This window comes from Lycium barbarum, chromosome 7 (assembly GCF_019175385.1).
Source record: "Lycium barbarum isolate Lr01 chromosome 7, ASM1917538v2, whole genome shotgun sequence".
Taxonomy (NCBI): Eukaryota; Viridiplantae; Streptophyta; class Magnoliopsida; order Solanales; family Solanaceae; genus Lycium; species Lycium barbarum.
The window spans coordinates 131,149,519-131,164,735 of NC_083343.1; the positions used below are offsets into that span (position 1 = coordinate 131,149,519).

General features: G+C 34.3%; 1 protein-coding gene across 1 annotated transcript; it reads left to right on the forward strand.

Moving 5' to 3' along the window:
- Positions 1–388: 388 nt before the first annotated feature.
- Positions 389–4,221, forward strand: LOC132604447 (extensin-2-like). The gene is made up of 3 exons (XM_060317959.1): positions 389–1,539; positions 2,095–3,743; positions 3,851–4,221. Exons 1-2 carry the CDS (start codon positions 486–488, stop codon positions 3,702–3,704), a joined length of 2,664 nt encoding a protein of 887 aa, XP_060173942.1. The 5' UTR covers positions 389–485; the 3' UTR covers positions 3,705–3,743; positions 3,851–4,221.
- Positions 4,222–15,217: the final 10,996 nt, after the last annotated feature.

Genomic DNA, 15,217 nt, shown 5'->3' on the forward strand with positions numbered 1-15,217 from the left:
AGACAAAAAGAACAAATAATTGTATGATCTCACTGTTCATAAAATGCTTCCATGTGGCCGAATGTACAGGGTAACCAAAAAAACTATTTCAAGAGTGTTAGTGGAAATATTAAAAAATAATTAGCAATCTCTCTGCACATTCATATGTCGTTTCTCATTTTCTATGTAGCAGGTAACAAACTACTTGTTAAGAAGACATTGTGGATATATTCAAAGTGATCAAGAGATGGACTTATAATAAATAAGATGAAAACTTGTAGATCCAGCTGTTAATAGTTGTTAATAATTTTTTTACTATTTGATTATCAATCAGACCGATTGAATTGGTCCTTTAGACAGCTCTGTACTACCTAACTTCTCAAGAAATTTTACTATAAATACATAGGCCAATGAATCTCCAAAAGGCATCACTTCTCAACTGAATCCTTTCCTTCTTCCCCTAACTAGCCACATTTGGAAGGCTAGTGGTTGAATTTTCCAGCGAAATGAGGCTTCACGGTGGCGGCCCCGCCAAGGGTCGTCAATATTTACCACAAATCTTAGTGGCATTGGCCATATTGGCTGTTGCTAATGTAGTGTCGGCAGATCCTTATATATACTCTTCTCCACCACCTCCAACTTATGAGTACAAGTCGCCACCACCTCCTTCACCTTCTCCACCACCACCTTACGTGTACAAATCTCCACCTCCTCCCTCGCCATCTCCCCCACCACCATATGTCTATAAATCACCTCCTCCTCCTTCTCCATCTCCACCACCACCCTATGTGTATAAGTCTCCACCACCTCCATCCTCATCTCCACCACCACCGTATGTATACAAATCCCCACCACCTCCATCCCCCTCTCCACCTCCACCATATTACTATAAGTCTCCACCGCCACCATCACCTTCACCACCACCTCCTTACTACTACAAGTCTCCACCGCCACCTTCACCATCACCACCACCACCATACTATTACAAATCTCCACCACCACCCTCACCATCACCACCGCCACCATATTATTATAAGTCTCCACCACCACCTTCTCCTTCACCTCCTCCACCATACTACTATAAATCTCCACCACCTCCTTCACATTCTCCTCCACCACCATACTACTACAACTCTCCACCTCCTCCATCACCATCACCACCACCCCCTTACTACTACAAGTCTCCACCACCGCCTGTTATGTCACCTCCTCCCCCGTACTATTACAGTTCTCCACCACCACCAGTGAAGTCTCCTCCTCCACCATATTACTACTCTTCACCACCACCACCAAAGAAGTCACCTCCCCCACCATATCACTACAGTTCCCCACCACCACCAGTTAAGTCACCTCCAACTCCATACTACTACAAGTCTCCACCACCACCACCACCAAAGAAGTCTTCTCCCCCACCGTACTACTACAGTTCACCACCACCACCAACTCATTACTATCCTCCACATCATCAATTCGTGGTCAAAGTTGTCGGCAAAGTCTATTGTTTTAGATGCTATGATTCGAAGCACCCAGAAATGTCTCACGGCATGAAACACCTGAAAGGTACCATAGTCTTTACAGTTTATACTACACTCATATTCTTTATTTTCCTTTAAATTATCATCAAAAAATTATTTAACTATGAAAATTTCTTTTCTTTTTATTTGGATCTTTGATCTATTTCTGTTTTCAAATGTGAAGTTAAAATTGAAATATTAACACGTCAAGGAATTTTATAAGGCAACAACTGTAGATATAAATATATATAATTGTAACTAGTGAGTAAAATATATTGAGAATGGAAGTAGTTATATCTTGCTTGGAATGAAGTATTAATTTTGATTGTGATTTATTCTCACATGGGCCGAGAAAAGTCTGTGTTGGCGCACAATTTGCTACACTAACTTGCAATTTATTTCTTTCATTAAAACACAGAAGTTAGAAAAATAAAATTCTATCATGTCATGAAAAGCTTTGTTTTATTTTATATATAATACATTGGAGTTTGTTCTCGCAAGAAATGGGGAAAACAAGGCTCGGAAATACCTAAATGATCATTTATTAATAGCTCAATTGTATTAGGGTTAATTAATGTATTTTTTATTTCACATGGATTAGGTGCTGTTGTTGAAGTGACTTGCAAAGCTGGCGACAAGAAAATTGTGAGTTATGGTACCACTAAGATCAATGGCAAATTTAGCATCACAGTTAAAGGATTTGAATATCGCAAATACGGAGGAAAGGCTTGCAAGGCTAAACTTCACAATGCTCCAAAGGATTCAACATGTAACATTCCTACAAACCTTCATTGGGGAATAAAGGGTGCTAACCTCAAAGTAAAGTCAAAGAATCGTTATGAAGTTGTACTCTATGCAAAGCCATTTGCTTATGGCTCTAAGACACCTTATGCGAAATGCCAAAAGCCCAAGCCTACACCTGCTCCATACTATTATAAATCTCCTCCACCTCCATCACCGACTTATGTTTATAAGTCACCACCTCCTCCATCACCGAAGTATGTGTACAAGTCACCACCTCCACCAACCCCGGCATACGTTTACAAATCTCCACCACCACCTACTTATTATTACAAGTCTCCACCACCACCGACTAAGTCTCCATCACCTGCTTATTATTACAAGTCTCCACCTCCACCATTACCAAAACCTACACCCGCATACTATTATAAATCACCACCACCCCCATCACCATCGCCTCCACCTCCTTACTATTACAAATCTCCGCCACCACCAACTAAGTCTCCACCACCTCCTTATTACTACAAGTCTCCACCTCCACCATCACCAAAACCAGCACCTGCATACTATTATAAATCACCACCACCCCCGTCACCATCACCTCCACCTCCTTACTATTACAAGTCCCCTCCACCACCATCACCTTCTCCCCCACCTCCATATTACTATAAGTCTCCTCCACCACCATCGTCGTCTCCTCCACCACCATACTATTATAAGTCCCCACCACCACCATCTCCATCTCCTCCACCACCTTACTATTATAAGTCTCCACCACCACCATTACCATCACCCCCACCACCTTACTACTACAAGTCCCCTCCTCCACCATCTCCATCACCACCTCCACCCTACTACTACAAGTCTCCTCCACCACCATCACCATCTCCTCCACCTCCATACTACTACAAGTCTCCTCCTCCCCCGTCGCTTTCTCCCCCTCCACCGTACTACTATAAGTCACCACCACCACCATCGCCATCTCCTCCACCACCCTATTACTACAAGTCTCCACCACCACCATCACCTTCTCCTCCACCACCCTACTACTACAAGTCACCTCCCCCTCCATCGCCTTCTCCCCCTCCACCATACTATTACAAGTCACCACCACCACCATCCCCATCTCCTCCACCACCCTACTACTACAAGTCTCCACCACCACCATCGCCATCTCCTCCACCACCATACTACTACAAGTCACCACCTCCTCCATCGTCATCTCCCCCTCCACCATACTACTACAAGTCACCACCACCTCCATCGCCATCTCCTCCACCACCCTATTACTACAAGTCTCCTCCTCCACCATCCCCATCTCCTCCACCACCATACTACTATCACTCTCCACCTCCACCAGTAAAATCTCCCCCTCCTCCCTATTACTACAACTCACCTCCTCCACCTGTGAAGTCACCTCCTCCACCAGTATATATTTACGCTTCGCCACCACCTCCAGTCCACTACTAAGAGCATTTAGGAGTTCAGACACTCTCCACAATCAATCAAGTGAGTAGCTATTTGAATTGTGATTCTTTTTTTTCATATGTGATCAGCTTTTTTGCTTCTTTTCTTAGAACTAAGCCTCTAATCTTCTATTTGTTGTTTCTTTTCAGATTTTAGTTTGAAACACAAAATAAATGGTGGCTTCTGGAGGAAAAGATTCAAACGTCAATGGAACAAAGCAATTAATTTATGGAATAAGATATTCAATTTTTCAATTGAAGGATTGATTATTCCTGATATGGACCAGTTTACTTCTACTTCTCTTTTGGCCTTCTTGCACATTGTTCTCTTAGTGCGTTCACGTGAACGTATCTAAGCTTTGATGCTTCCTAGAGTTTGTTTCTTCGTAATTTATTGTTGTATTGAGGATATTGTGTCCTCATTTATTCATTCCTATTAATTATTTTATCTTGTTCTTGTAATACTTTCGTGTACTTTAATTGTGCACAAATCAATAAGAAGATCAATTTCGTTATATTTACTTCTCTCTCTTTTTTTTTTTTTTTTTGGTTGGCTAGCTATTTTCCTCTGCACACATGTTACAAACAAATTAGTCTTCTCCATATATACACAAACAAAATGAAAATGAAAATACCAACAATTATTTTAAGATCTCTAATAGTTTTAATGTAGGAGTTCAACACCAATATAAGTAAAACATACTTCTCGTGTAATTTCCACAATGCATTGAGTACCTCTTTTGCTTTAAGAATGCAATAGGAAAAGATGTGTACGAATATATGTATGTAAGATGCAAATTGTCACTGGATGAGCTTTGGGGGGAGGGGGCGCTACCTGTATAGCATATTTCCAAGGAAACAAGTCCGGTTGCTGATATTTTGTCTAACTATGGTTGAAATAATTGTTGACTAATTCTTCAAAATAATTCAGTTGCAGAAAATTCTTTAGTAGGTCTGTTTTTCTAGGATTAGTGGGTTTATCTTTTACTTAGTCAATGAATTATCTTCTTATTGTGGTGGACCATGTTTCCCACTTTCCCCAGGTTTTCAATATTTGTTTGTTGCTTTATTTTAGCTTTAGTAGTTACTCGTGTATTTGCTCGCACTTCGTGCGGTGTCGTAAAAAATGAATTTAAATATGATTGAAATCATAAAATTTTGTATACATTATTTGACAAAAGAATTTATGGCAAACATGGTATGTTAAATATGAAAAAATCAATCTAAATTGATATATGTAAATTTGAATAAGAAAACCATATATAAAAATAAACATTATTTTAGTGGAGAAGAAAACTTCATAATAAGAGGAAATTCACATAAAATAATAAAAAAACTAAGTGATATATAAAATATTTGCTTCTAAAAGTATTAAATTTTTACTGCAATATATATGATGAGAAATTAAAGAAAGATTAAAAAAATGTTAAATAAAGAAATGAGTTTCAAAGAAAAATAGTTTTCAAATTCTCTTCTCTAGTTAAACTAATCTTTTCAATCCAAATCAAAATTTTCAGATCAATTATTAGAATACATAATCATTTAGGATGAATTAATATTTCTAAACATTAGTATTGGGCAAGAAAAGCTTCACAGAAGTAACTAAATAAGCAAATTAACAACAACTACAACATACCCACTGTAATCTCCCAAACAAACACTAAAATAAATATACAAAAATGTCAAGAAAATGGTGAAATGAAGAAAGGTTTTACCTTGATATTACAGAGGAGATGATTAAAGTTGCTTTCACCTTTTTGAGCTTATAATGAAGCATTTGAAACTAAAACATCATGAGAAATTTATATTTAGACATTGTTATTTAAAGTAATAAGAAAAAATGAGAAAAATTTGGCTAAAGATCAAAGAGTCATATCACCTTTTGTTATTTTTGTTATATATCTCTGCTCTTTTATAAACTTTCCTTAATACGTTCTTAGGATGCAAATAATGGTTTTGTACCTGCTCCAAAAAGTAGATTATGAATAAGGCGATCTAACTAAAATAATTGATGAAGCTAATAATTTACAAATAATGAATTTAAATATATAACCAATAAACTCATCTGGTGACTATATATATATATATATATATATATATATATATACCCACACAACAAAGGAGTCTCATAATCATAATTTTCACAGCATCAAGACTACAAGTTCGGAAAAGTTATTTTGAATCATGACTTATATATTCACTTTTGAAATGAAAGTGAAACAGGATAATTTAATACAAATAAGATAATCTATTTAAACAATTAATACTCGACCATACATATACACAAAGAGAGCAAACAAAAAAAAAATTGTAGAAGTTAGACGTTTAGGCCATAAGAAGAAAACTGTTAGGCTAAAGCATTGTAGTGACAAATGAATGAAAATGTTGAGGATATATATATATATATATATATATATATATATATATATATATATATATATATATATATATATATATATATATATATATATATAGAACGGCTATAGAAGAAGATAAAAAAGCATGAACATTAATACGTACTAAACTACTAATTATTAAATTTAAATGGAGATTAAAATGATAGCACATGAACAGGAAATAAGCAAAAAACGGATGAACATGGAATAGACATTAACATGTATAAATTGTCAATTTAATTGGATAACATTAATGGTTGTGGTCTTTCTAAATATTTCTTTCAAAACATAAAAGGAAAAAATCTTAAAAACAATAAAAAAAAAAGTCAAAAAAGAAGAAAAAAGATAAATACATTTCTTGATCTTGTAGAGATGAGGCAAATAATTAATCCTTCATTATCATTACATTCAAGAATATATTAAGAGCATTAATTTGCTTAAGGCATGGGAATCGTGCCCATTTCTTTTATTCCAATGAACCACCGTTAGGTACTATAGGACTAACAAACAGAGTTCACAATCAAATTCAAAAACAAACCACGAGTAGACCTACGCACAACTCTCTAATTCCTTTGATCGGATGATAATCTGGGAACTAAAATGCACCTTAAAATGTAAATGGGCTTGTCTCATTTTCCTAAAATATGATTATTTCAGGTTCTGGAGAAGAACCATCCAACATTGTCTTATTTTCAAAGTAATCTTCATTATGATTTGCAAAAGGTTGGTGATGAGAGTTCCCCCTCCTATAGTTCAAGGTGATCACTTATTTTTTCTTTACTTCTTGATTTTTTTTATTTTTTTTTATTTTGTTATCTTGAATTTTGATGATTTCCTTTATGTTCTTTTTGTTCAGGGAAAGAAGAGCAGCAAGTAGAAGATTCAAGATTTCATTGAAGATTTCTCAAGATTTAATCTACTGATCAATTTACTATTTTATTTGATTTTGCCTTTTAATATATTTTGAAACATAATATAAATTGATTGAAAGGTTTCACAAGAGTCTTAAAATTAAAGGTGTTATTTTATTTAATCTTTGCCTATTTTTTATATTTTTGAGATCTCCTGGACATTAGAACCTAGAAGACTGCGTTCAATATCGCTTCTCAATTTTCTGAAGACGAAAGAAAAATGAGTGTAAAAGTTAAAGTGAGATCACAAATAACATGCTTTCGAGTAAAATTTATGTATGTAGTACTAATTTATTTATATACTTTGAATAGCATATTGATTGGATTGTGTATACGGACAACATCCTTCTTCAAATTTTAAACTTCAATAGGGGAATTATTAGCATAAGTAATGTTGTAAGGAGCTAGGTTTGTGTTTTTGTTTTAAATCCACAAGGACTTAAAGAAAATGATTACAATTCATTTGATTTTCTTTTGTTTTGGTAAATTCATTTGATTTTCATTCACATGATATCCTTCAAGATTTTTATTGCCATTTTATGTCTTATAATATCGGTATTTATGTACCATTACTTCATTGTATCTTCTACATTCGGACCGTAGAAAAACATAAATTTTTCGTTTCATTTTTTTTCTCTCTCTATATATAATTATTTTTTGTAGAAAAGGCACGTAATTCATAGATTTATATTATCATGGTCTTAAAAAGAAAGTGACATGGCACAACTCTGCTTGCCATTTTTTCATTTGTTTTTTGCTTTTTTTATTTTATTTTTTAACATATTATTACGAAAAAGTCTAAAGTAACTAATACGATATGAGAGAAAATACCAAGAAACATTATAATGTCGTAAACGCAAATAATTAAGGTAAAAATATTTATAATATCAACATTTGATACGATTACCTTATTTTCCTATTTCTAGGTTACAAACGCGAACATGTATCTTGATCAATTTGGTGGAAGATTGTGACTTCTTCAAGAACTCTCAGGTCCATCAAGACAAGTTACTTCATACGGCCCTATTCATCCATTAATTTTCGGCTTAATTGTTTCAAAATGAAATGATATGACATATTCAAATGACCTTAGAACCAGTATTAATTTTTTTTTTTTTTATCAACTTGAGAACTATTATTGCATTGTATTTGAATAACTTGAGAATCGTTCACCTCTTCACTTTTTTTTTTTTTTTTTTTTTTTTTGTAATTACACATGTAATTATGTATTCTTGTTTATTTGTCAATCTTTTTTGGTCACTATTCACCCATTTCAACTGTATTTTCCCTTTCAAATTTTCAATTACTTATTACTTACCACGTTGCTCATATTCATATATAAACTATTTGTCGTTGAAACATAAAAAAGCAAGACATTTTTCAAGTGGTTCACCATTCATCAATTTGAGATTGTATTTTTCAAGTGTAACTCATCGCAATCATATTTTAATACTATTTGTATCGTTTAAAAAGTTTGTATTGATCAACATAGGATAAACGTGCAACGCACGTGTCCAAAAACTAGTTGGAAAATAAAGATGAGGACAAGGGGATTTAACAGACGAAGGGTGAATATGACCCGAAAATAGAGTATAGGGGCAAATATGGCCCTAAAGTTGGATGGAAAGGGTAAATATATCAAAAGGTATAACGAAGGGCAAATATAGCTTATTTGTGAGAGTACAGGGGCATATATGACCCTTTTCGAAAAAAAAAATTAAGTTTATGACCCTTGTGGGACCTACATATTCAAAAGAAATTGCCAAGTCAGCATTTGTGATTACCTTGCCAAATAGAAGGGCCTTATTGCAATTAAAAGATTGTTAAAACAAATTTGGAAAAAAAAAACGTTAGGTACATATTTGGAACCAGTTGGTTCTTTTCCCTCCATCTGATCAAGCTTATCAAACAAGATGGTGTGAAAAAATAGATGCCTTGCAAAAGATTCTTTTTTGAGTTTGATAGATTTCTGGGTAAGTAATGTATTCCTTCAAACTTTGTTTTGTGATTATTTTGTGGGTGAAATTGAAAAAATCAAGCTTCTCAAACTCTCATGGTGTGGGAAAAAAAAAGATGCCTTGCAAAAGATTCTTGTTTTGAATTGATAGATTTATGGGTAAGTGATGTATTCTTTCAAGTTTATTTTTGTGTTTATTTTGTGGGTGAAATTGAAAAAATGGGGGAACCATAAAAGTAGAAGATACACCAGAAAAGAGATTTGATACTTGACGTAGGAGATTTGAGTATTAAAACATAGGAGATATTAGTAGAAGCACAAGAGATTTGTGTATTTAAGTTGTGGATAAACAAGATAAGAGATTTGATTGTTGAAGCAGGAGATTTGTGCATTTCAATGTAGGAGATCTAAGGTCAAAACACAAGAGATTTGGGTGTTGAAGTAGAAGATGAACAAAGAAAAGAGATCTAATGACTTAAGCAAGAGATTTATGTTAACACATAGATCTTTTTTATAAGATGCAAGATATTGGTATTAATTAATTTTTTTATTTTGCAGGTGATCATCTATAAATAACAATGGGTAATCTGATTATTTACATTGAGTTTGAATTCAAGAAGGATGTGAAGAGAATAGAAAAGACAGGTGCAGTAAGTTGTGAAAGTGGTGAAATACAGGTTCTTGTGGGAAGTAATGAGTGTGACATGATCCAAGAGCATTATAGTCCTATTTTTGTGGAAGAAAAACAACCAGTTGATAAGTTTGCTGAACTTCACTTGAAGCAGAATGTGATTCAAGAGCATTATGTTGCCTCTTGTTTGCTAGCTCCTACCCGTTTAAACGAACATAAGTTTCATATGCGTGGTGATATAGATTGTTTGATTAATCTGGAGCATAAAGCATGTACTTGCAAGGTTTTTCAGATGGATAAGATTCCCGTGCGAGCACGCGATAGCAGTTTTGAAACTAACCCCAGGCCAAGACGTATGAGAGGAGATATGTAAATTGTGTGATTCTAAGTACTTGAATAAGACGTTAAAAAAACTTCAGATATAATAATTTATCCTGTTCCTTGTCCAAAAACATGGATGAGACCATCAGAGGAAAAAAGAGTGGTTCATCATCCTTCCATAAAATTGCCTAAAGGTCGCAAGACAGAGAATCGTGTTCCTTCAGTTGGCAAGAATCCAAAGAGGATGAAGCAATGAAGAAGTTGTTCAATATACAGGCAAACGGGTCACTATAAGACGAAGAAGATAACTAATGATACATCGTAATTTGAAGACTGATCTCTTTTGTGGACTAGATCTTTTGTGGTTTACTTATCTCTTATGTTATAAGGATTCTATCTCTTTTGTTATATGATTTTGATCTTTTGCAGCATGGTTATAGATCTCTTTTGGTCTAGATCTCTTGCAGCTTAATGTTTTATCTCTTATGTTATAAGGATTCAATCTCTTTTGTGGACTATATGTTTTATCTGTTTTATCTCTTATGTTATAGATCGCATTTTAAAACTTTATTATTTCTGAATTAAAGCTCAACTTATATTCTAAGACTTCTTAATCTCTTGTGAAATAGATTATGTTTTTGGGTAATCATTCATAATAACTATCAACCTACAGTCTTAATCTCTTATGGACATGCAATAATCTCTTGCAGCATGATTATATATCTCTTAGGACCATGGTTCATATCTCTCGCATTATATTTACTGATCGCACTTTACAAACTTTATTTTTTCTTAATTCAAGCTCAACTTATATTCTAACACTTCTTAATCTCTCATGAAATAATAAGCGGGATTATGTTTTTGGGTGATCATTCGTAATAACTATCAACTTACAATCTTAATCTCTTATGGATATGCAATAATCTCTTAGGACCATGCTTTATATCTCTCACGTTATATTTAGTGATCGCATTTTATAAATTTTATATTTTCTTAATTCAAGCTCAACTTATATTCTAACACTTCTTAATCTCTCATGAAATAATAAGTGGGATTATAGTTTTGGGTGATCATTCGTAATAATTATCAACTTACAATCTTAATCTCTTATGGACATGAAATAATCTCTTGCGACATGATTATATATCTCTTAGGACCATGGTTCAGATCTCTCACGTTATATTTAGTGATCGCATTTTATAAACTGTATTATTTCTTAATTCAAGCTCAAATTATATTCTAACACTTCGTAATCGGGATTATGTTTTTGGGTGATCATTCGTAATAACTATCAACTTCCAATTAATCTCTTATGAACATGCAATAATCTCTTGTGGCATGATTATAGATCTCTTAGGATCATGGTTTATATCTCTCGCGTTATATTTAGTGATCACATTTTATAAACTTTATTTTTTCTTAATTCAAGCTCAACTTATATTCTAACACTTCTTAATCTCTCGTGAAATAATAAGCAGGATTATGTTTTTGGGTAATAATTCGTAATAACTATCAACTTACAATCTTAATCTCTTATGGACATGAAATAATCTCTCGTGACAGGATTATAGATCTCTTAGGACCATGGTTTAGATCTCTCGCGTTATATTTAGTGATCGCATTTTATAAACTGTATTATTTCTTAATTCAAGCTCAAATTATATTCTAACACTTCTTAATCGGGATTATGTTTTTGGGTGATCATTCGTAATAAATATCAACTTCCAATCTTAATCTCTTAAGGACATGGGATAATCTTGCGGCATGATTATAGATCTTTTAGGACTGGTTTCTTAATTCAAGCTCAAATGAAATTTTACAGACCGTAATCGAGTTTTGTCTAAAAAATAGTTGGGGAAATAGCAAAAGTGCAGCAAACTGAACGTATGCAGCACCCAAAACACATTCAAAATAAGAAAACACAAGTTTAGGCAAAATAAGAAATATTAAGTGAACTGCTGCTTAACCTGCAAGAGATTATGATTTAAAACAAGAGATTCTAGAACGAAGCATAAGAGATCCAAGCTTTTCAGTAGCAACCTGTTGTAAACACCTTTTCAGTAGCAACCTGTTGTAAACACCCAATAACTTCTCAAGAAAAGAAACTCCCAAGCCTATGTCAATAACACAAACTGATATTTTATCTACTTCCAACTGCACAAAGCATGAAAGCATTTAATAGAAAAGACAGTTTAAACAAAACACGAGAGACAATTAGAAATTTAAAATATTTATATTTTCAAGTTGTGCTAGTTGAGTCTTGAAAGCAAAAACGAACATAAGAAACTATCATCAATTTTCTTGCTCTTGTTCATCTGACATTCTTTGCTAATTCTAAACAATCATCATGCAAGGCAATTGGAGTAACTACTTCTATTGCACCTTTTCTGGATCGTCGACGCTTGCATGATTGCATTATCAATTTAGCTACTTTATGTTTCCTGTAAAACAACACCACATATTATTAATACTATTAATAATGTATATTTTTGCCAACTTATTAATACCAGTAATAACTTATCAACAACAAAATCATACCTCATTTTCACTTATCATACCAATCAGTTAGCAAGTGTTGTGGAGTTTTTTTTTTTTTTTTTTGAATGCCATCAAACTATTCGGGGTATTGCATTATTCAAAATCAAAGACTTCTTTTCAAGATTGGCTCCAAACCCATCTATCGCTTCATAAATCCATACTTATTCAGGGAGACAAATTTATATATATCATTTAACTAAACAATGTTATAAAAAAATTACTCCCTCTCTCTCAAAAAGATTGTCCTACTTTCCTTATTAGTTTGTCCCAAAAATATTGGCACCTTTCTATATTTAGAAACAATTTAACTTTATTAGATGATTTACAACCACACAAATATCTAAAGTTCGTTTTGGACCACACATTTTAAAAGTCTTCCTTTAGTTCTTAAACTCCGTGCTAAGTCAAAGTAGGGAAAACTTTTTGGGAGTATTAGCTTATAATTAAACTTACCAGAAAAGCATCAGTGAAGTCTCCTATAGTATATGTGTAACACCTCGTGTATTCGGGCTAAGATTTGTCTCATAAGATGGGGGTATAATGAATCCAATTTGAGTAGTGTATAAATGGTGTTTGAAACCCAATCAATACATGAGAAGAGTCTTTGGGCAAAGCAAAGTTGAAAACCACTCTACGGGGCATGTTTGCAAGTGAGTTTATAGAAGGTCTTACTTCCAACGACCATAACCCCTTTATTAATTATGAATTTGGGAAAACTTCCTTCTTGAAAGTTGTAGAGCTTTGAATTTTTTTTCCAAAGGTATATTATGGGTCTCAAACAGACATCTGTACAAAGAGTTATGCCTGTTTTACTAAACAGTGTTCTGTCAAGTTACGGTGGAAACATACGGACCGTAAAAATTATACGGTGGAACATACGGACCGTAAAAATTATACGGACCGTATATTCTAGCCGTAAAATTGGTCCAGAATGTCCAAATCACTGGAATTGTTTTACGGTATGATATACGGTCCGTACAAATTATACGGGACGTAAAATTGGGCGTAAAATGGGTATGAAAACAAGTTTAAAACTTCATTTAACAATTTTCACTTCATTTCTTCACACCCCATTCACGAAAACTCACCCCAAACTCAGAGAAAACAAGTCCCAAACCTAAAGATCTTCCAATGTAAGTTTTTATCATAATTCTAGGTTGAATCCAAGTCCCTAATCCCTTTCTAACTTAAGTAAACCCTTCAAATCCATAGAGTTGTGATTGGAACATTATTGTTGGATGTGGAAAACCCTAGAACCCGAATTCAAGAGGATTGGACTTCAAAAAGGTAATGTTTCTACTCCCTAATCATTTATAGTTGTGAATTGATGAATTCTTGGGAGAATAGTAAATGAGTTTGATAAAGAGAATCATATGAGCTATGCTAGGGTTTTTGGATTGTTGACTTGGGATTGTTGTATTCATATGGGTGATGAAGAATGATGTTAATTACATCTAATTGAGATTGTAGAATCAGCTAGAAGTAATAGAATGGGAATTGGGTGAAGAAATCACCATTAATGGAGACTGTGGAGCTTCATGCCCACTAAGTGTTTGATAAAATGCTTAGATGACCAAAGCATGAATATTATTGCTAATATAGAATCCCTTTGACTTGTATTGATATAGATCAAGGTTGAAGGGGTTGACGAACAATGTATTACGCTCAAAGGCTGGAATTAAGGTATGTGAGGCTAACTATCTACGTTAGGGAATATTCATGATTCTCCCTACGCCACATTCTTCATACTTGTCAGCAATTTGACTCAAAATATAGTTAGCCCTAGTTTCATGATATGATATAGAACTGTTATCTTCTAGGGTTGCAGTTACATAATTCGTTCATGGTTGTCACTTTGAACATCATGAACTCATCACGTAATCTTTATAGACTTATGCATTATTATCACATGAGTCTCAGTCAGTTATTTGCAAGAGTCCCATAATCAGAAACAGTTATCATGCTATCAGCTATAGCCAGTCTCAGTTATGTAAATTGTTAATGTTGAACGCCTGTATCTGTACTTTTGGGCCCTAGGCCACAGTTTATGCATACGTATTGCTTGGGCCAGAGGCCACAGTTTTTGTACACATTATTTGGGCCCCAGGCCACAGTTATATTTACAGTTTTACAGGTGATTCTTCATCCAGAACAAGGAGTACTTCAGCTTCTTGCTTTCCTGTTTAGTTCAGTTTCAGTTGCAGTTCCAGTTCCAGTATTTTATTGCTTCAGTTGCTTTACATGCCAGTACAATTCAAATGTACTGATGTCCCTTTTTATTGCTTGGGGGCCTGCATCTCGCGATGCAGGCAATGATATACAGGTTGACGAATCAGCTATTTAGGAGTGCACGTATCAGCTACTGGTGAGCCCCAAATTCCTTCGGGACATTATCAGCTATCCAATCATTCGGTTTATAGACACCTTTATTATTGAGTACTCTTTGAGGCTTCATAGACACAGTTCAGACAGTCAGATATGTTAGCCTTATTGGCAGTTGTTCAGTCGTTTTGGTTTAGCCATATTGGCTACTTTCAGATATATTTCAGATTGTCTAAGTATTTCCGCATTATGATTTCAGTCATACCTTTAGTATATCATCATGTGTTTAGTTGTTTCCACATTCAGTTATGTTTTGATATCACATGTTGATTCAGTCAGCCAGTTGGTTCGCTCGGTCACATGCACTCAGGCACCGGGTACCGTGTTACGTTCAGGCCCAGGTTCGGGGCGTGACAATATGGTTGTGGTTTCTTCTTCTCT